The 23,199-nt window shown below is 41.0% G+C and overlaps 2 protein-coding genes across 2 annotated transcripts in view; both read left to right on the forward strand.

The window, feature by feature from the left end:
* LOC109471214 (cytoglobin-1-like) overlaps window positions 1-11,712 on the forward strand; it is a 32,275-nt gene extending 20,563 nt beyond the window's left edge. Inside the window, exons 2-3 of the mRNA XM_019770503.1 lie at window positions 5,106-5,343; window positions 10,596-11,712. Of these exons, the coding sequence (XP_019626062.1) occupies window positions 5,106-5,343; window positions 10,596-10,856 (499 nt within the window). The 3' untranslated portion in view covers window positions 10,857-11,712. The remainder of the gene's footprint in view (window positions 1-5,105; window positions 5,344-10,595) is intronic.
* Window positions 11,713-16,475: 4,763 nt separating this feature from the next.
* On the forward strand, window positions 16,476-21,714 carry LOC109471165 (protein cornichon homolog 1-like). Its single transcript, XM_019770449.1, is given in 6 exon segments — window positions 16,476-16,598; window positions 17,916-17,984; window positions 18,782-18,847; window positions 18,849-18,895; window positions 19,589-19,732; window positions 20,353-21,714. Coding segments are annotated over 6 exon segments (435 nt in total). The 5' UTR covers window positions 16,476-16,517; the 3' UTR covers window positions 20,381-21,714.
* Window positions 21,715-23,199: the final 1,485 nt, after the last annotated feature.

Raw genomic sequence — 23,199 nt, forward strand, 5'->3', positions numbered from 1 at the left:
GGTGCATAATACATTCCTGTCGACGATCTTTGCCTATCGTTGGTCATGTTGTGTAAAACTGCATTACCAGCAATAACGACAGAAGGGCTTACATAACATCACGAAAAAGATCTTCATAAAAAGAAAAACTTGAGTGAAATCACGAATTCCGTAGATGTCTTCTTTGAAATTCAAATTCAATTCAAATAACAGTACAACACATATCAAAACGGTTGCGTGCCTTGTAACTGGAAGCTTCCAGCGTGTCAGTATTGACGTCATCGAGTACTTAAAGCCATTACATGAAGCTACAACGTCAACCAGATTACTTTCAGGGGGCACACAGTGAGTATGAGATAGACATGATCTGATTTGGCTTGTCATTACGACATAACAGACTTAGGAAAACACTGTGGCTAATGCATCAATTAAAAAATAAGTGTCTCGTAAATGATACACAAAGCAGGCCCGTGTTGTAGTTTAACTCCATAAAGCAGTATTTGACCAATGCCCTGTTGATTTAGTTCGGTGTACATTATCCCAGCACATGGGAACACTCTCACGGTTCCTGGTGGTGGGTCTGTAAGTTCACGGTCACCACAGGCAAGCTAACGTGGGAGAACTGTAACACTTCATGCCTTGCCAAAGCTAGAATCATAAAGAAGACGCTACGTTCACTTCTTATACTATCATGAAAGTTTTATAGTATAAGACGCCACGTTGTTACGTTCAGTCCAATATAAAGTAAACTTGTTATGTTCTAGATAGATAAAAAAAACGGACCAAGGCTGATATTTACATATTGAATGTACTGAATAAGTTGAGTCACACGTGTTATACCTCTCCCGCACATCGTGGTGAGTGTACATCCCTGCTTCTCAATGTCACTTCGGACAAGTATTTCGGAATGAGTTTATATCGCCCAGTCAGCTAATGTGCCTGCCGGAGGTGAATGTACTCTACGCCCACAGTTAAACCACCCCGGACCGCTCATCATGGCCGTCCTGAAATGTCAACGTGGGCGTTCACGCTCTGTGGCCGACATCGTAAGCTAATATTTATATTCCCATATGTTCCTTTGGCGTCTCGTTCATTTTCCCATTGGATTCTCTGGGCATTTCCCCTCTTATCAATGGTCCCGCGAGGCTCATGAGATCCAGAAAAGCCACCAGAGCTGAAAGCTGCAGGCAATCATGGCGGGAATCCGGTCGTCTCCCGGCCGGCCCGGTCATCACGTGACTTTCATGATTCCTCCCGAGTAATCTCTTCAACTTTTCAATCAAGAACTTCTACTTTTAATCTTCGGAGATGATTAGTGCACAGACAGATTTTCCGCTGATTGGATCCGCTAAGTGAATGCACCATGTAACGTTGATGATACCAGAATGTCGTTACAATTTCATTAACTTCCTGGCTGTCACATATTACACGATGACCAAAAACAGCCGGATTGTCATAAAGATGATGACGATGTATTACAAGATAGAGAAAAACCAAAAACATAACGGTGCAGGTGAGATAAGGGAAATTCAAAGGCTTGTGTAATCTCATCGTTAAACATACGCGATTGACTAAAACTTTGACTGACATTTATTTGTTCCCAGCCGTAGCAGACACATGAGTCGTGGCTAATATTTCATTTAATATTGACACTGCAATCATTAACGTAGTGACGCAGAGATTCGCTAGTGCAGCGAGATTAAAGTTTTACGCACCTTTTAATGACCGTGACGTCCGCTTCGATGACGTTCACGATGCTGATATAGACCTGGGCTTTCCTATGATGACTTCTGAAACAACGGAAGTTACGTAGTCTCATCTTGTTGTCTCGAACTCGGAGTAAACATCCACATCCACCTCAGGAGATGAAACAGGATGATTATCTCAGAACAAATCTAAATCTTTAGATGGTACGTTGTTGTCACTAGGAGAATATTTCAAAGATCCTCAAACGATTACCCATACTTCAGATTTCAAAACTCCTATTCCCCTGGAGAACCGGTTTGGTCAGCTGGAGGGTCAACAGCCATTTTCTGTATCTAATGAGAGGAACTTCAGACACTGCCTTTTTCTGCCAAAGATCCTATGGCCCAGTGACTGCTTCGGCTTGCCTCTGAATCAACTGGCTACTTCCACACCGCAAAGTCAGCAAACCCTACGTAGATCACAACCGTGGCAAGTTTACCTCTCTCTGTCCTGCCGGTGTAACAACTGTCCACATCATGCCAAGGTTCCCCAAGATAGGAAAAAAAATCAAGCCCAAATCCATTTCATTCAACTACCTCTTTCCTGTGCCGCTCTTTGGGACTCTTGATCGTGTCTCACAGAGACGTCTCGCTGTCCAATACGCTTAGCAAACAACCCAATGGTACCCAATCTTTTGAATTCCGCATAAATGGTCATCAATTTTCGGTTTCACGTGTATGTCATGATCTTTAATTGGCCCATGGCTTCCATCAAACATCTGCGACTGTTAGACGTAGATTGTGTGATTGTGTGCGCGCGCGCACGTATGTGGCTATTTGAGCTTTACTGACCGTGACTTTCTAGCAACTCATGGCGACTGTGTGGACGACTGCACATAGAAATGTAAGACGGATTTGAACCATTCCGGGGGACATGGCTGACCCAAAGACATTCTTATCCTTACTATTAAGCACTTATATCTCCACAATTGGTTACTTGGGAATTCTGGCCAACATCCTCACGGAGTAGCAGAGAAAAGTTATCACTTGTATAGGGTATAACGCCCTCGTAATGGCTGAAGGCTTCCATATCCAGCCCTATTACATGTAGTCCAGGCAATGATTCACCTTCCTACTTGACAAACAACGCACGCCCCAGCTATGGCTTTCTTCTCTGCTATTAGTTTTGAGATTTTACGCTATGCAGGTTTACAACGCTGTATGGATCGTAAACTGCGGTGAAGTGGCCTATATCCCATAGTTCGCCCCCAATCTTCTAATGGAACCTGCATTATTACGGACCTGGAGATGAACAAACTGCGTCGCCACATCGTTATATGTTTTTTTAAGCTGATGGCTCTCCAGTTACTAACACGCTGCAAGCCTCAGCCGAACAATCATTTGTATTTGGCACACGAATCACACCGCATGCAAGATATTTTAACTTTTAGGTCATACACAACAGGTAAACTCGTTACATACTGAAACGAAGATGATGAAAGCGACCAGACGGCATCGTAATGTGTAAGACCATTGCTCAAGATAAAAACGATTGCTGTCGACCTTGTGCTATGCCTTGGGTATTTCTTTCTGTAAAATCACGTGGTAAAATTGAGTAGCGCCGGTTAATCCAATAGCAGACAAGGGACCACAATATCTTTTGTTTTCAGTGTTCCGCTTTACACGTGTAGATTAAAATTCTCCGGTGCCAACCGTTCATTGTGACGCCTTTTGAGCGCGGAAAGTGTTTCAGTCCAAAAGTATTATTGAATTCCTAGCCGTTTTAGTATATCATTTGTTTCCACTCATCTATGGACATTTTTTGCCCAAGTTTTATAAAGTCTTATCACAGGAACACGCACTACTCATTTTCGTGTAGGTGTAAAGAGCGAGCGTGGATAGACCAATATCACAAGCAGAAACGACTGGAACAGGCCGGAGACCATCTAATATAAGACCGTCACATGGATGAAAATGTTACATTAATGAAAAATCCCCACCAATCGGCGGTGCCGCACAACCTACTATCAACGTAATTGGCTGCACCATAACAGGCCGTTATCAGGTCCAATTACTTACTGCTGTAATATTACAGACCGGATTACACATGGCAGTAATTCCCATCTCACCCCTGCCAGATTTCTTCAAACGAGCATAGGGGGAAAGGTCACTCGTATTCTGCCAGCCCCTCTGAAGACCGCTGTCGGGTATGTGTTGCGAACTTTCCCTCGGAAATCTGATAACTGATCATCAGTTACAGCAGTGACCCGGTGTCACTGTGGATCTGTTTCAATTATCTTTTCTCTTTTCAACTTAAACGGCGCTATGATGGCAGTAAATCACAGTTACACAACATAATGAGCCGGAAAATTAGTGAGAATCGATGCATAGACAGCACAGGCCTTGCTTATCAATTGCTTTCCTGTGAGCATCACTGAGACAAGAAAGGTCCTATGCTGCCTCGAGTTTGCCTGTGCTCTGCCGCCAGTAAACCATTACGTTACCATAAGTAGGAATCCGCGCCTCGCCAAAATGGCATTATTCTTTCTCTGCACTTTCAATGCAACACATTCAAACTTGTACTGTCAACTAAGACATGCATAAATACACGTCATACCAACAGTTCCACATCGTTTTTCTTTACTTCCTCGAGATCTAGAAAGCAGCCGTTTCCACAAGATCCGGGAGCGAAAACGTTTAAACCGTTGTCAATGAGTTATAGTTACCTTTTGGAATGACCGCGGATTGATCACCTCTGCAAATGTCCCGTGGCGGCTGATTCTGTCAGCCATGTGTTCCGTCGCTTGGATGAAAACGCTTGTTCACATGTTAGTTTGCGTTACGTCACTGTGCAAATGAATCATTGGTATTCCTCAACCAAGCGTGGTTGACCAGTGGCATACCCTCACCCCTTACTTGTTCATCAAAATGCAGAAGGGATGGCAACAGGTGCTACGAGATCAAAGTTTTAGGATCAAATATAAATTAGGATCAAATATAAATTAAAAAAGGCACGTACATTGCTTCAGACAGGCACATCTACATTATCTGCATGAAAGTGAAGGTTGGCTGATAGTACCGTGTGTGGGAGTACTTTGAATGACAGAACTTAATTGCGAGACTTAACTGGGCTCTAGTGTCCCGGAAGCGCTGTCATCCGTCTATGTAGTAAGTCAGTTGTGAAGCTAATATTTAAGCTTTCTTAGGACCACCACACGTGACAGGAATCTTGCCAGAAAACATTCCATTCTTTCACAGTCCCTATACAATTTACGCCAGGGTGATGATGAGATCCAAGTTATATCCAACATTTATATTACTGATGTGGTAGAATTAAAGTACTTTTTCATCGATCAAATGCAGTTTATGGATCAAGTAGATATATATGACTGTTTCAAATATTCAAGTTTTTTTCAAGTTTTTACTTTGTTGTACCACCAGGTTGTTTAAAGACGACCCCCAGCTCATGGCCGTCTTCAACCAGAAATTCCGCCACCTGAGGGAGAGAGACGCAGACGTCTTGTACCAGGACGCCATCTTGGACGCGCATGCGGCGACGGTGATGGAGGCGCTGCACGAAGCCATCACGCACCTGGACGACTCGGCGTACGTCATGAAGGTTTTACACGACGTCGGCAAGATGCACCAACGGTACAACGTCGACCCTGGCGTTTTCTTGGTAAGGACAGGTTACAGTCCCAAAATCATTCCCGCTATGAGATAAGCCTCCTACCATTGTGGTCTCATCGTGGTAGGCCCTGGGATTATTTTTCCCCTTCATGCAAGCATTAAGAATCCTGTATATAGAACCTGCCTACTGTCTCCTCCAGTTGCCTGAGACAGTTCACGATAGGCAGGTTTGTATGGTCATGATGAATGTACTTTAACACAGGACGTTAATAGAGACAAATGCCCAGGGCCTCACGGTTCACGTTCATGCGTATCTTCTAAATCAAGTAATCGTCAGCCGTCTGGTTTTCTGTGGCCACTTTTGTTGCCAGGTCTAAAATGTTATTTGGTTTGGCAAAATATAACATGCAGGGCACAAATAGTTTCAAGTAAGGTATGGTGCACAACAAAAAGCGATGAGAGATTTGGAAATGGAGTCATTATGGATTCCATCTCGATCTCATAATCGTTAGACGGATGGTTCAGAAGTTCTCTGTTGGACATGCAGGGCTGAGCCGTAATCAGTGGCTCGATGTGCCATCCATTACCGGTTCTTGCCGCGTGCTTGAGCAACTTGTGTTCCCACTACCCTGTGGGCGCCGTCACTTTTTTCTTAGCCCGCTGTTACATCCAGTCAGCACAGTGCCACTCTACATTACATGGCCAATAGGTTGCACAGTGCTGGGGACGTAAAAATCCGTGACTAGCCTCAGAACGACTGTACCAGTTCATCGTTTATTGCCGTTTTCTGTCCCAAAGGGCTACATATTGTAACCGCAAACTAGGGCATTTCTAAATATAAAGTACATAGAAGGGTCACACTAAGCTGGCCCTTTTTGTCTTACTTCCTATTACTTGTGAAAGTGAAAGAAACAAATGAGTTGACACAGTTACAGCCGGGAAAAAATCTTAGAGGTACGTCACCGTCCATTGATTTGTTTCGTTCACGACGGCTTATTGTCTCTATGGCTTTTGTTGAAGCGATTACATGTAGACTCTAGATGTAAGGCGTAGGTGTGTTTTTGTGGGACTTTCGTGACTGTGTGCAACACTTGAAAAGCCCATATAGTGGGGCAAAAAAATCAATTAACAAACTAGAAAGGCCGGCATTTGCTCAAGAGCAAATACAGCACATTTCACCCATTCTTCCTCCCCATTCCAAATTTCCCCTAGAGAGGCTGGCACATTTGCTCAGGAACAATAAAATAAATAAATAACTTTATTGCACAACAGTTGTACATGGTACAAAGTATGGCAAAACTTATCTATAAACTTAACTATGGACTAAACTAACTAATACAGGAGTTTGTGGCTGATATAGGATGTGAATGAACTTTTACAATATTGGAGGAATTTCTTATGGCTAGACATTGTTTGATATACATTCCTATATTTACCATACATGAGTTATCACAGGTCATTATTATCTTAAATTTGCTACTTAAATCCATCGATGTAAATTCTGGTACATATGACGATAGTTTCGTATTTAATGAATTGCGTACATCAACATACTTAGGACATTCCATCAAAAAGTGATACTCATTCTCAACTAGTTCTGGGCAGAATGGACAAACCCTCTGGTCAATAGGAAGCCTTTGAAATCTTCCGGTTTCTATACTGAGTTTGTGACATCCAATTCTGAGTTTTGTGATTGCTCGACGTATGTCAAAGCTCCTTATGTTAGAAAGGTAATTTTCTTGCTTGTAATTCTTGTCTAAGGTGGAAAGGAAAGATAATTTAGAATTGTTTCGAATGGCACAATGCCAGTTTTGTATATAGATATCTTGTAAACGTTGCTTCAGCTGAGTAGTAATTGAGTCTATGTGATATGACTTCGGGTTAAGCCATATGTGCCCAAAACCATTGAGGTTCAGAATGTCTTTCACATGTATAATCCAATCATGTTCTCCAAGCAAGGTAGTATTGTATGCCTCCCGAAGCAGGGCATCTTCGGATAAATTAACTAAGCGATGCCAGTATTTAACGAGTTGTATTTCTGTATTCACCGTAACTGGGAAAGTTCCCAATTCTCCTCTGACACCGTCGTTTGGGGCCTTGGCATGTACGCCTAACAAAAACTTATGAAAACGCATGTCAATAGTGTCGAATTCTGGAATATGTTGATTTGAATGTAGGTTTATAATTTGGAAGCCATTCTCTTGTAAAACTTTGCTATTGACATGTCGCATTAGCATTTCTTTATCAGTATTTCTTTCTAAGCAAACAATATAAGTATTATTTGTGGCAGAGGATGAACTTTTCCTGACAGAAGCGGGAATATTTTCTTGAATATCAAGCTTCTTTAGAAGGGAGGAGAAAACCTTGGCAGAGGATTCCTGGATACTGCCGGTGTGTGATACAATAATCTTTATAGTTTTTGAAGATCGGTCAAAGCATGTGATTTCTGAGCCGTACATGAAAATAGGTTTTACAATGGCAGCATTGCTTCACCACATCCCCAGTACCAAAAACGGAACTAACCCTGGTAGAACCCGAGTGTTCTATTTAGAACTGTCAGTTGGGGATTGGGGTTTTCAAGCTACAGTCACTGTTTTTACTCAAAATAAGGTAAATTTAAGTACTTTAAAGGGTTGAATCTGAATAGTGAACACTATATAGTCTAAGCATTTGGTGCCAAGCTACCTTTATGCTGAATTTCAGGTCATTTGGTTTTGGTATTAGTGCATAGGAGCCAAAAATGTAACCTTTTTGGTCACAAATAGCAAAAAAGTCCAATTTTACATAACGTTACTTTTAAAGTGACAAATGCAAAAAGTGTAAATAAAATTCTGTGCGATTGTATCCAAGGATCTCCTACACCAAAGTTCCGGTCATCTTAATATTAGGGCACAGGAGCTAAAATTGTACATTTTTGCCAAATTGAAAATAGCCAAAAAGCCCCATTTTACACAATTTTGAAGTGGTGAATGTCTAAAGTGTGAACAACATTCTTTGGACATGTGTCCAAGGTATCCCCATACCAAATTGCAGGTCATTCGGATTTAATATTAGGGCACAGGAGCCAAAAATGTACTTGTTTGTCCGAAAATTATTAAAAATCCCTATTTTACACAATTTTAAAGTAGCATATGTTAACAGCTTGCATATCATTCTGTAACGTTAGACATGTGTCCAAGGTATACCCATACCAAATATCAGGTCATTAGGTTTTAGTACCAGGGCTCCAGGTCACAAAATGTATATTTTTTGCCTGAAAATGACAACAACAAAAAAACAAACAAATAAAACAATTTTAAACGCCTCAAAACGCCTCAAAACGTTTCAAAAATAATGATAAAAAAACAACGTCTGGGGGTATTTTCCCACTCTACCTCCATGCCGAATTTCAGTTCATTCGGCTGAAAAACGGCTGAGTTGAATCCGGATCCCTTTAAAGAAATGGCAGGAGAAGAAGGAGGAGAAACATGAGGGAAAACAATACATTTCTCACATATAGTATGGGTGAAATGTAATGAACAAAATACACACAGAAACGAACTTAAATGAACATGGTGAGGAAATGAGGATGTACCATTTGAAAGATACTGTAGCTAAAATAATGCTAGAAAGGCACTCAAGTGCACACCAGAGCCATGCAACGTCTGAAGGATGGCGAGGCTCCACCTCCAGACTTCTCACTTTTTATCAATCTTAACTGACGAGGAGCAATTTGCACGATACACCTAAATGGGATGAAAGTGATCTTTGATCCCCGTAAATAAGGACTAGCAGCAGAATCCCCTCCTTCATTTAGCCTATTTAGTGGAGAAGACTCGGGTACGTGGATAAATCATGGTTTACTGCTCGCTTCGGGAGTTTCAGTTTGATGTACTCACCTATTGCTCACTTTTATACCAGTCAAATGACTTCCAAAGTCTGGCAGCCTACCTTGCCATTACGGGAAGCCCCGTGAAAGCCCGCGCCATTAGCAAGAGTCCTAGAAAGGAAGATAAAGGCCCCAAAATATCAACAAAACTAGAGTTCCAAGATTTCATACCGTCGCCAAATGATGTTAACATTTACGACGAACGAATTATACACCTTTTTCATTGCAAAATTACATCAGTTGATCATGTTTTCTAACCAAGACTCCATTCTAACATTTCCTAATAAATCATGCAAATAATGTCCAGATTTGCACGTGTAACTGTGTTCACCTTCACTTCCAAATACAGCAATAGCAACAGCATACAGACAGTTACCACCATGAAATTATAGCATTTCTCATTAATTATGCAAATCAAACCCTGGTCATCTGTGAATTGCATGCACCTTCGTTCTGTTACTCTGGAAAAGTCATTGCCCCTCTCATTCATCCCCTACATGATTCAAGTTTCATTTCCTTTCTTCCAATGTTGTACCTATATTCTATGACTTTAACGTTAATAAGTCTACTTATTGAAGTTTCTATATAAAAAATATTGATAGTGAATTAAGCCCTCTTAGTCTGCGTTGTAATATTGCCGTAAGCAGTCATTTATCGTTTGGCGTCTTGAATATTTTAAATATTCTCCGTTACTGCAAGCAGTATTAGATAGTTGAGTGAACATGGATTGTAGCAAGCACAGTGTGCATGAAAGATCTGTAAGAAATTGAAGAAATTGAAGACAATTGTTAACACAATCGAGCCGATATAATATCATATTGATCTAACTTGGCATCAAGGATGTCGAATGCTTTCAAGGAGTATCCTTCGTCCATCATTTCTGTTCTCTACCCAGATGTGCATTTAGGTAGTCTGGAGTAATATCAGAAACTGCTACAGAATGTGGTGTGCGGGCCTCCTGGAGTGTCTGGACAGATATGGTTTCTGGAAAATTGTCTTGGTAATCAGACGGAAGGATCTGAGTTTCGTTCGGGGATACTCGTATAACGTTGCACAATAATGCGCGTAGAAATCAACGTGAATCACGAATTCTCTTTCTCATTTCGCTGTATGCTTATCTATTTTCTGCAACCCAGTTTGCTTGATCGTCAGATTCTTGTATGCATTTTCGTTCAAACCTTCCTCCTCAATTTTGCAGAAGTAGTCTCGCCCCTCATAGTACCCGTTCCATCATGCCTTGATCTGACCTCGTGTGAAACCTCTGTGAAATGTGGAATCTTTCGCATTATTTCTGGGTAATTAGGATTATCAATTATCTTCTATCAGAAATTGGCACTGACTGTTAAAAATACATCTTGCGAGAACTTCAAGATGTGATCATGATTAAAAATGTATTTTATTTCCATTGATTGCCCTATCATCTGTGTCCACAGAAAGTAGAAAAGCCCTTCTTGACGGCTGTGAGTGAAGTCCTCGGCGACAGGTACACAAAGAACATGGAGGAGATCTACACCATCACGATCAAGTTCATCCTGCAGACGCTGTCGGAAGGCTCGACCATGGCGCTGACAGAGGACGAGGAGAAGAACCTGAGCCGGCTGTGGCGGCCGCCCGGCAGGGTGCACAAGTTCGTCAGACCCGAGAAGGTGGCCGCCATTGTGGACGCCGAAGCAGCAGAGAATGGCGTGCACTGATCAAAGAGATTTATAGGATTAAAACAGTTGAAGCCTGAATAGACTTTCGGGTTTGGCACAGTGCTGGACAGGCCTTCACTCGTTTTGTCTGGGGCGTGATGTAGGAAGCGCAAGCCGCTGTTCCAATCAACGCACCTGCGCTCTGTTAATGACCTTCCTCAGCGCTGGAGGAGGGATAGTGAGGATGCAGAAGACTGCTGATCCGGATGTTGATGGCCAACACGCTACACAGCCCTCATGTTCTGTTGTGTTTAGTTTCAAAATTTTATTGAACTGCAGCTAAGAAAGCGGTATTGTCTTAGACAGGTTTCATTGCCAGTGTTTCGTCAATTTACAGTCAAGAGTCAGTTTGCTTTCACATCAGTACCTACACAAACTGTTCTAAAACATCTACATCACTCGCGATTGCGTTATCCGATTCACTTATGTAACGCGCACACGTGTTGAACGTAATTCGTCGAAGACGATTGAGCTACATCCAATTGCTTTTAATTTAGGTAAACCGTCGACTTGTACTTCGCTGTGGCGGTAATGTGATATTCCATGGAGATAGTTCGGTTTAATATGATATTCCATGGAGATAGTTCGGTTTGCTTATATTTTTATCTCAATGATGGCGTGACTATGGTACAATATTTTAGATCCCCTGAAGCTCAAATGTATACATTGTCGAGGCAAAGTTTTGTGACGTTTACAGTGCATACGCATGTAGGTATTTCTATCACATTGTTCAAATCCTTCTGTCGTCTCGTGTGATTTTGTCTCACATTCAGGTTACGACTACACGCCATGGTAGGATGGTCCTCCGTCCAACTGCAACATGGGGCGATCAATCAGATTAGCTTATAACAGCATTACTGGGAACTTTGCCATTTCCTGATTTCTTAACACGTAGGTCTTCATGGTCCTTTAGCGTCATCATCATCATCATCTCCCTCTAGAACGTCTTGATCCTGAGTTATACCGACTACGTCTGGTTTTGCTGCATATCAACTGATTTCTTTACGACTCACGTCATGCTTGTGACTCAATTAGGTTAGAAAAACATTGTCTGCCGCAATGAGGGACTGTCATTTCATTAACACTACCTCGGGAATAGCCTGTGTATACACAAGCTCTCGGCTGGAGGTTAATGACCCCCACCCCAACCTAGGGCGGCGGCCGCCAGGAGCGCGATTTAGTCAGGCTACCTCGGGAACACATCCAAATTTAATTAGACCCAGTTCCAGACAAAGTAGGTGCTTGGTTCAGACGGATAGGATTGCTATTTTTCTGTGGACACATTTTTACTTCCATTACATTGAACAATTTACTTCGATTACATTCGATATATGAAAATACTGCGTATCATTTATACAGCCGAATTGAGGGAATGGGGTAAGATATTGTTTTAGATAAGAAAGCCAAAATTTTGGTACAAGTTGGAACCAACCGTGGGTAGAAAGGGGGTAGCGGTCTGGAGAGCGAAGGAACACCGACAGAGACTCCGTGGCGCGTGGTCAGCTCCTGGGGGTTAGCGCACGTCCCTAGAACTGAGGAACTGGTCCAGGAGTCACACTGCGTGCACAGCAGAGCCACCATAATCATCAACATCGTTATCATAACTCGGCAAAAACTAATTGTCAGTGTCTACAAAGGGCTGTTCTGCATTAGAGTCGTATTGGAATAACCTCTGTGCCACAGCTCAATAACCACTGTTTGCTCCGCACGTCAAAAATAATCCAACAGATCACCTTTAGTCAAGGGTCTACTCTGAAACATTTCTCTACCCCATTAAAACTGTGGATGTAAAGCTTCAACTCCCAAAAAAGGTAATCTTTCGCTCAGGACTGCACATCAGTCGTAATCTTATGAATCTGGTGACTTATGCAGAAATTTAAAAGCGTTAGAAATACTAGTATTTGCCAGAAGGAAGATCAAAGACAGACTATGTTACCTTGTTGGATGTTGGGATGGACGATTATAACGTTTTCTGGTTGCAGAGTTTTTCCCGTTATGATCTTACATCGCAGCATCTTCTTATCTATTTGAATGGACTGTTAAAATCTTCATTGAAGTTCTTGCTATCAGGTATGGCGATGTCAAGGACCAGTAACGGTCACCTCGCAATCCCACAATAGCGTTATCTTAAAACGTCTCAGTATTGAAAAGGAAATCCTCCTTCGTGTCCACGCACGCTAGGGGCTATGGACTTAAGCGATAAGTGCAGATACCGCCGTATAAGGTACTAAATCCTGATTTAATGTTACGACTTTCAGCCTAGTGTCCGGATGTTCTCTCATGCGAAGCGACAAAAACGCGATGGACTGTTCCCCGTAGAAAGAAAGTTTAAAAGCCTGAAGGGTGGATCAATACGTGAATGGCCTAGGGTGAAGTACTTTTAGGGGCATCTATTCCACACAGTGCAGTTTTATATGCTCTTGATTAGCAGCTCATAGCCATGTAAATATTTTTCTATTACTCCCATAGAAATGTTCTACTTAGTATTTCATTTCATTTTACAAATGTAATATAACTATAAGAGTTTTTCGACATAGGAAAAGAATATACATCCTTGAAATTAATAGACATGGAAAGTAACAGTTGAAAGTAACACTCATACCAAAATGCTTTAATTTCTATTCCGATTTACATCTCGAGTCACCATACGTACGCACGACTCCAGACCGCTATGAAAAGTTATTCTATGTTGTCGCTGTAAGGAACTATGAAGATAATGTAAACCAGATCTTAACAATTCAATTTGGAGCTATGCACACGTACATTCGTTATCAGAATCATGTTCAAAACCTCACGAAACGGTGCGTGACAACGTAATTTGTTCGGTAATAAATTGCATTTATGGGTACGGTTCTAGGTAATTGCATCATTTGTAATGTGTAAAATTGCGGACGGACCACTTGTTAATATCCAAGGTGATTCATCCACTCATGAAGGTAGGTCATTCTCGGATCCTTTGCGTGTGTTGAATATAGACATCCGAGAACTGCCTTACGTAAGAGAGAGGCTGTTACAGGTGGCGTTTACTCTGAAATAGCCATTACAGAGCTGTTAAATGGGGTGATTTTGAAACACTGACGGTGTGCCGTGATTGTCCTATTTCTAGTTCCGCAGTCAGACAATTACGAGGTGGGATGTTGAGTGACAGAAAGAGGACGATAATTTAGAAGATAATGGCCGTCTCAGCGGTGAATAAGGCCGCAGGCAGGTGTGCACATTCAGAACTGATAACAATTCTTACTGTGAGATTTAGTACTGCCTGTTTATAGAGGCTTTATTTTGGGCACACATTACTCCCTTTGATACACTATGAACTATGAGAGTAAAAATGTTTGCTTTTAAAGGAAATACTTTGCAAATGTGCTATGTTAGCATCTTTTATCCCAGGAGCGTTTATGCCACAGTGCACAAATATATGGATGTTTTGTCATATCATTTCTTTCTTGAAGGGTGTTTGCCCTATGTTGAGATGTGGTACTTCGAGCACATTTTCATTAAAGAATCAAGAGAATCTGATATGTATGTCTTACCTTGCAGCACGTCATTGTCCCGTGTAAGTGATTCTAAAACATCTGAATTAAATACCAATGTTTCCTTTGGACCCGGCGTAGTCCGACGTCAGACATATCCGATGGCTAAGCACGGCGATGTATGCTGGATCTGCATATGATAAATTGATACGATAAGTATGATGGCATTATAAATCAGCATCTTTGTACAACTTTTCCATCTAGTGAGAAACAATTTGCCAGACTCCCAAACGCCACTCTGCACAGTCCCACCGTACATATGTTGGCTTCTAGTATAACGTTACAGGTTAATTGTTTGATCACAGATATCACCTCAAATGCTGCAGGCAACATTCAATCATCTAGCTCCACCATTATGAATACATATTGACAGACGATTCTTATTCTTATGTATGTATGTATGTATGTTAATAAAATCAAAATCGCAGGTTATTAACCTGAAACATACACGTGGGACTAAAGACAACACCATCCATTTAAATTATCAATCAACTTCATGGAACATTTCTCCAAGCAGACGTTTGGAGGGAATATGATAACGGTTTGTGTTCTGATCGATATATCACCTAAAATTGTGCGCAGAGAAAATGGGACAGCCACAAAACGATACGATCTTGCATTAGAATACCAGAAGTTTTCCTGAAACCCAAGTTCAACTCACCTACGTACATAGAAACAAGCATAACACAGGTGTTTGGCTTGAATATACACATGTCCACTGGGAAATTTCAAGAATTCAGTCAAATATCAAGCAAATTGAATTTGAGATTTTAAAACCAGCAGGATGATTGATGTTCATGGCCAATCGGCTAATTAAGCGCTAGATGTTCGCGCCAAATCGAACAGGAATGCCAAATGCACTGGTGACACCAAGGCTATGGAAATCAACATCAAGGCCGCAACTAGTTGAAAAGCAAATTCTCTCAGCTTTAGTAAAATGACCATGTAGCATGGAGTCACTGAGCACTGGATTGCTTTTTTTTCTAATTGTGAACCGCATGCGCATGTAATTTGCCTAAGCGTCTTATCCCAAACTTGAATATAATGTATACTACTCATACCACGGTGTACTCATACAATAGGCTGCGATGCCTCCTATACACACTCTGGTAGAGCTGCCCCTTAGCTCAACGGCTCACGGATGACATGCTATCACCGGGAAGCCACTCGCACACTCTCCACGCGAAAACATCGATATCTATATAGAAGTCATCATACTCTTGACTTAATATCCAATCACTTGATGCCATGGGGAAGCTGAAGGTGACTTTCACGAAACCTTACTAATGCGACTTTCAATACGCATCTTACTATGTGTCCTAGCTATATCAGCAACAATAACCCGTGAGCTTGCAGCTGAATATGATAGCGTTATATCTATAATAACCAGGATGTGCGAAAGATGCACAGCGTACCACACTGACATTAGTTTGATCGAGGAGATTTAAAAATGGGTTTCATTTTGGTCAATTCTACCGACATTGTCGTTTATTGAACTAGCCCTTGATAATTGGCGCGATTCCGCTTTGGTGGTTGAAAGTGGCCATGAGGTAAATCCTTATAGACAAGTAAAGAAAAGCCCCCGCGATGAACGATGTGTCTGTTGTGTGCTGCGAGCGTTTATGTCACTTGCCAGATGCGCCTGTCGGAGGGATCTCCGTTCCTCGTTATTTGTAAGTGCGAGACCCCTCGTTATTTGTAAGTGCGAGACCAATTGTCCGATGTATTGTAGTTGCCAGGCTTCGAATATTGAATAAAAGGATAACATGAATGAGATGATGAGTAAGTGAATGAATAAAGGATTCCAGACTTGTGTGCACGTTAAAAGCAAACGGAGGGAATTGTGAAACTTCGCAGCCAGGTCACTAGTATGTCGCTGTTTAGGTGGCCCTTTGGCCCTGCCAATATTGTTTTAACGGCTAATCATCCTTTCAAAGTCGAATGAAAAAGGCCATCAGAAGGAGAAAGGTTCATAGGAATATCAATATGTTCCTAAAATCTTAACAGACACGAAAGGCGTGCCGTTAGGTCCAGCCCATCAGCTGTTCAACAGGTGTGACGGCAGCAACAGGTGAGTCGGGCGGGAACGCTGGTCAAGGTTCACAGCTCATGCGCAGTAAAGGCGTTCAAGATGGCGTTCACTTTCGCGGCATTTTGCTACATCGTGGCATTGTTACTGTCGGCTTGTCTCATTTTCTTCGCCATTTGGCATGTAAGTTTTTCAGATTGGTCAATAAGTTTGTTATGGTGAAAATTTGTGATGTTAGACTTGTCCAGTGCGTTTCATAATGTAATGATTAAGGATAATTATGCTCGAAGGTGGGAGGGCGGTAGTTCTTCGAACAGCCCTTCGAACATCGTGAACATCCGTAGATTTTACTACAAACCATACAGTAGTCGGGTCAACATTTGGCTACTTCGAAGCAATTACTGGAAAAATTTTGATTCCATAGTCACTAATAGACAGATTTCATGATCAAATTTTCCAGAATTTTGCACGCCACAAAGTACCTGCCTACGTCATCGTTTGCCCGCCCCTCTGCCCACCCCTTCTTGTAATATTAATTTATAGGTAGCAGGTCGTTTCCCCCCCATGCCTTTTCCCCCCCATGTCAGTCTGGTTATTTCCCTGTCAGTGGTTATGACTCCTAAAGTTATTTTTAAAATCTAAGATAAAATTATGTTACTATAAGTGTTTACATGTGATGTCATTGTTGCATACTACTTTCTTTTATGTTGACTACCGTTTTGCCTGATGTTAGCACAGCGCCAGATGCAGTGACAAGTTATACATAAATATCCATGATTGAAAACATTGAAACGTAAACATCTATGATTTAAAATATTTCAAACATAAATGTCTCTGACTAAACATTTAAACACAAGCAATCAGTTGCTGAAATCTCCAACTTGACACCGCACCCGGCCTGTGTTAGTGGTGGGGGGGACCTGGCATCCCCGCCCACCGCAGTGAAACTGTCGGCTTGTTAGTCTGTAAAATTCTATGAAACTGGGGAAAAACTACAACAAAAGTACAGATATCGCACTAACTATCACATTTAAGCCGTTATAGTAACCTATGTTTATCTTAGATTTTAAAAAAAACTTTACGAGTCATAACCACTGACAGGGAAATGACCAGACTGACATGGGGGGGAAAAGGCATGGGGGGGAAACGACTAGAAACCAATTTATATATTCCTCTTTTTATTGGTTTGGCTACATCATAACTAACTGCCAGGACTGTCCAAGAAGTCAAAATGCTAACCTGTCAAAAGCGACTCTTCACCATTTGAAACGCCGCCAATTCCCAAACGTCAGACAAATCAGCTCTCAACGCGAGTGGTTACATCGGGGATGAGTCTTTTGTGCTGTCACGAGGTCACAGCTGATCCCACTCAGCTGACGGCAGGCAGATACTGATTGACGTTGGCAGCTTTTGTTAGGGCCAACTCATGCAGTTACAGAGAAGTATTTTTGTCTTGATATTGATATTCTACATTTAATTCCATTGACTGAACTGTTCCAGATCATTGCCTTTGATGAGCTGAAGACGGACTATAAGAACCCTATAGACCAGTGTAACAGTCTCAACCCGGTGAGTCCCTCTTGTCATATCTCTCACTCTGTAATCTCACCTGTCATCTGCAAACATGAAGTAATGTATCATCCCAGCTAGATAGGTCAAATGTCAGACAGACTATTCAGTTGTATAACAAGATTAATTCCCAAGGCTGCTAAATGGATGACAAGACCATTAGTGAAGGAAAGTAAATGTGCTTGTGGGAAGAGTTGACATTTTAGTTAATGTTTGCAAATCTACTGGGTCATTCCTTGATCAAATCAAAAAGTTAGAAAGACGCCAAGAAGCCAGGGGAGGCTTGAAATTCTGGCAACCAACCAGAGGAAAATACATGGCCTTAGGTTCTACAGAAAGCTGAAATCATTAAATAATTCTGTAGGTCTTTATACATATATAGAAGACTCTACATGTACTCTACGTGTATGTCTACTGAGACAGAAGGAAACTATTGCTGCTGCTGACATGTGCTCATAACGTGTTGGAGCAGCTTATCCTCATGTAGATGTGCATTGGTCTTTAGTAGACCTTCACTTAAGGGCCTTTTTTTGGACTGAAGCTGGTTACAACTTACAAGTTTGTCATTAAGTACAATGTCATGGTTGTCCATCAATGTATGGTATGTGCAATAGCAAAAAAAAAAAATCTGTTTAATCTTGTTGCATTTTTTCAATGGCAACATGTCCTGACCAGTACCATTTTTATTACCTATTGTCTCTATTCTGTATCTGTATCGGTATAGCCGGTATTAAGGATGATAGTCTTAAGACCTAGCCTAGACATGAACACTGACCTGAAGAATGTTTGTCTCCCAGCTGGTCCTACCGGAGTACATCATCCATGGCTTCTTCTGTCTCCTGTTCCTGCTGGCAGGAGAGTTCTTTCTCCTTGGCTCTCAACATACCACTCATTGCTTACCATGTATACAGGTGAGAGGTCAAAACCAGTGCTCTTCTTAGATGTTTATCTCCAAGCAGATGTTGGGCAAATCATTGCAAAATACATGCAAAACGAACCTCGTGACAACATCTGCTTGGAGATAGCCGTTGTTTTCATCAAGTGGCTTCCAGCCTCAGGGTGAAATGTGACCTTAAGGCAGGTAGAAAAGTCCTATACTGTTTATGTCATTGCCATGTAACTGGATCAAAAATCGAGGGAAGTCTTAACAGATGCAGACTTATACTAGTTATAGCTCTTTATCAAGGTTGAATTTATCAATGTGAACTTGATGAGCCCAGCTATATCCAACATCAACTTTGTATGAAACACATTATCTCTACTATGCTGACCTGTGTAAGTACAAAATCTTGTTAGAAATGAAATCCTCTTGATATTTTCTTCACAAGCCAAGCTGTGTATGATGGGATTCCAGATCTGCAGTCAGAATGATGTGGGTGAATCCTTGCTGAGCTTCCTGTACAGGTGTAATGCCCTGCAGGACAAATATCCCAGACACAGTAGCCAATGGTACATTACTCACTGGAAAATAGGGAAAAAGTGACTAATTATCCAAGTTCAACTCCATGCAGCAGCATTGCTTGATGAGCTTTTCTTCAGATTGTTAGATAAAATGTCAGTTCAGTGCATGTTCCATCCCATAGTTTTTATTTAAATCCATGCAGGTATGCAGGTCGCCCTGTGATGAGCAGCCCAGGCCTGTATGACCCCACCACCATAATGAATGCAGATGTGCTATCACATTGTCAGCGGGAGGGCTGGATCAAGCTGGCCTTCTACCTTCTGTCCTTCTTCTACTACCTGTACAGGTGAGAGGGGAAGGGGAGACACGGCAAGGAATTAAAATTCTGTGGACAAAAATAGCATTTGAAGCAATATAGTATATGTACTTGCTTTTCTCCCTTAGTGCTCTTTAATCATAACAGTAGGAATTTTACTGGTAGTACTCGATTCTGGCCTGGAGTGTTCATTTAATGATACACTGGAAATGAAAAGCCTGCCAGCAGTTGTGAAGTTGATAAGGAAATTAATGTAGGCTGTCTCACAGCTTGCACCGTCTTGTAATCACTCACCAAGTAAATGTTGCTAGGTGATAGATGTCAACAATGCAGGACACTCATGAACCTCATAACCAGGACAGCACAGAAAAGCAGACCTTCATGTAGCTTTGATCATTGTAATGAATTGTTAGGACTTAGGAGTGCCAGGTGCACCTAGGCAACTACACAGGGTGGGCATGGTATGCAACCAGCACATGTCAAGAGTAACAGGAGAAATTGAGGCCAGTAAACTATATAAGGTGATATATAATGAGCTTTATTGGACCTAATTCAAATACATATTTATATACATGTACTTGTTGGCTATCCAAGTACTATCCAAAAAAACCTGGTGATGTATGTGCTGACTGTGCCTGTTTGTGTTTCAGCATGATATATGCCCTGGTGTCATCTTAGAGATGCTGGGTACTTTGGCAGTGATGCAGGTATCAGTGGCCAGATAAACCATGGTCTGCTACATGTCGGCTTCTAACATTGGCAACTTGCGTAGTAATGAATAAGATTTTCCTGTTTTCCAACAAATCTCTGATGCTTTTTGCTGTGCAACACCGTAAAATTTTGAAATATTTAATGACATGTCCTATAGGATAGGCAGATACTAGTAACTCTAGCTATACCTGTAAGATTGTTGTCAACTTATAACTTTGACTTTTGAAGCAGGATTACTTTAAAGACAAACTAAGAATTGAGACATTGTTGCTGAAGTGGAGTAGACATGTACATGTAGGTAGGTTTGTGTCCCAAACAGTGGTGTTCTTTGATTGTTGCATATGGCAATTGTTTCTTCTACTTTGGATGCATTGATGCAGTAGCCTACACTAATGTTACAACTCAAAAGACAACAATACTCGTCAGAAGTTCGTAGATCACTGGATCTCTAGTCAGTTTTGAGAAAGACTTTGAAAGTGGTTTATGCATTGTATTTGAATGGAAATACATGTATATAAAAAACCTGGTTGCAGCTAAAACTGAAAAGAGCATGCCATATTATTACAACAAAGATAAGCTCTGAAAAAATGTTTTCATTTTACTAGATATACAGTTAGTAGTACATTGTAATAGTAACAATAGGTGTTGATATATAGGGCCTCTGTGCTTTGACTAGGATGTACTTTAATGATACAAAGGTAAGTAAGTAGGACAAACTGCATTTAGTATTTTGCTGAAATAATCACCATGGCTGGGTTAGCTTTGGTGAACGCTCCAAGCTGTGAACTGAACTGTATCATTTTGACACGGTCTGTTGAATCAGGGTTGATGCCAAACAAGCTGTTTTGACTTTGTGAGTGTATGTTGTTTTTTGACTGGGTATTAATAGCAAGACGCAGGGGGTAAGATGATGCCAGACCTTGTATAGTCTCAGCAAGCAAAACCTGCAGCAAGGTAGTACCATTTTTTTGGACAATCTATTTGCTTTATATGGAATAATATACAGGGGAAGGATTGGGATTTTGGTGTGACTTAACATGAAAAGTTGGTTGTTTTTGGAGCACCACAGCAGCTATACTTGCCATGTTCATCACCTCAGTGTTGAAGAAGACCTGTAGAAAAGATGCTGCATGGTCTGAAATTATGATGTGCATTTTTACATTACTAGCTGTGGACAAAAAGTGAGATGTCATGGACTTAGTGATGATGTCACAAAGATGAGCCAGGGACACAGGTGTGAGATATGATCAAGTGTAGTGAAGTTGTGTCAAACATGAACATTAAACTGCCAATTTTCCTTTCATGATTGATGTATAGTCATTGTGTATATTTAGAACTGTCCAATATTTTATGCATTGTCTTCTATGACCAGTCCTTTGTGCTCCTAATGATCATGCTTAAAGGAAATCAAGTTTGATATGACTGATAGCACTGCTGTGTTGCTGTCACTAGATAGACCTTATGCTTACATATTGATTAAGTATGAAATCTGGAAATGTTATCATTAGAGACATTGTATGTATGTATGGAGTGCTTGTTGGAAATACAATTTATACAAGAATCATGATATCCATTTAAAGATTCTTGTGCGCTCTCTTACACTTACTGTGTCCTCTTCTTGGTGCTTGATTACATCTGCTACCTCATTTTTGGAGAGGAGACACATGTACATATGATTTTCCTGTTTTTTTTAAAGATAACAATATAAGAGCTTGAGGAAAAAGTTTCCTTGGCACAGGTAGTTTCAGCTTCATACCAAGTTTGTTAGGTAATGCTAAATATGTACAATTGTTTTGCAGGCATAGTGCATCGGAAAAATCTTTGCAAAGAAGGGGTCATTTATTCTGATTACATCATGCATACAACACCATAGCAATAACAAAATACTACAAAATCCCGAACCTCATGACCTTTCTCTGTTCTCGCTTGAAAGCATTGTTGTTTACAAGCTGGCATGCAGAAACCCATAAAACCTGCAACAACCAAACATAAGCTGATTGAAGTCACTCATCTGTGAGTACTCGCAGTGTACTGCCTTTTCAGTACTGTTGACAATGACTTCCATAATATATGTATATTTAAGTGCATTGACACATAAATCATTGTCATCTTTTGGAATCAGTATTCTATGGATGCAATCAGTGAAAGCATGCCAACAATACACATTCAAACTGTTGCTGTACAGCACCTTATGTTGACCAAAGAACAAAATACAATACACTATACGCAGTAAATCAAGCAATTATTTATACAGACATTTCAGACAGCATCCGCAGTCTATCATCAGTGAACTGTGAATGAGGCAGCAGATGATATAGGAAACGTCTGAGATGTCTGGAGACTTTATCCAGCTGTTTGATTTATTGTGCATAAAGTATCGTGTACCTGGACGTCTAACCTTCATCAATATGACAGAAAACAACATTACTACTGGTACCAGTAGTAGAGGTGGACCAGAATGGTGATGAGGGGAGTGAAAATGTTGGTGCTTTTGGAAGACAGTGTACAGATTTCCTTTTCTTGTCCACTCTTAATGTTGTACACAAGAATGATCATTGCTGGAATCTTTCTATGCTAAGTGCATACACACTATACATTTTGTACTTGTATCAAACATAGGTCAGGAATTTTTCTTAAATCTTTAGTTGATACAATATCATCTCAATATCAGTAGTCGATACACAAAACAACTATCTAATGAAACCTTCACTTCCACATTGGTTGTGACTTCTAAACAGCAGCTGTCAGCAGAGGCAGCATCTGATGGTCAGTAATGTGTCATTTTT

The sequence above is a fragment of the Branchiostoma belcheri genome, unplaced genomic scaffold (genome assembly GCF_001625305.1).
Source record: "Branchiostoma belcheri isolate BF01 breed outbred unplaced genomic scaffold, Haploidv18h27 scaffold24, whole genome shotgun sequence".
NCBI lineage: Eukaryota > Metazoa > Chordata > Leptocardii > Amphioxiformes > Branchiostomatidae > Branchiostoma > Branchiostoma belcheri.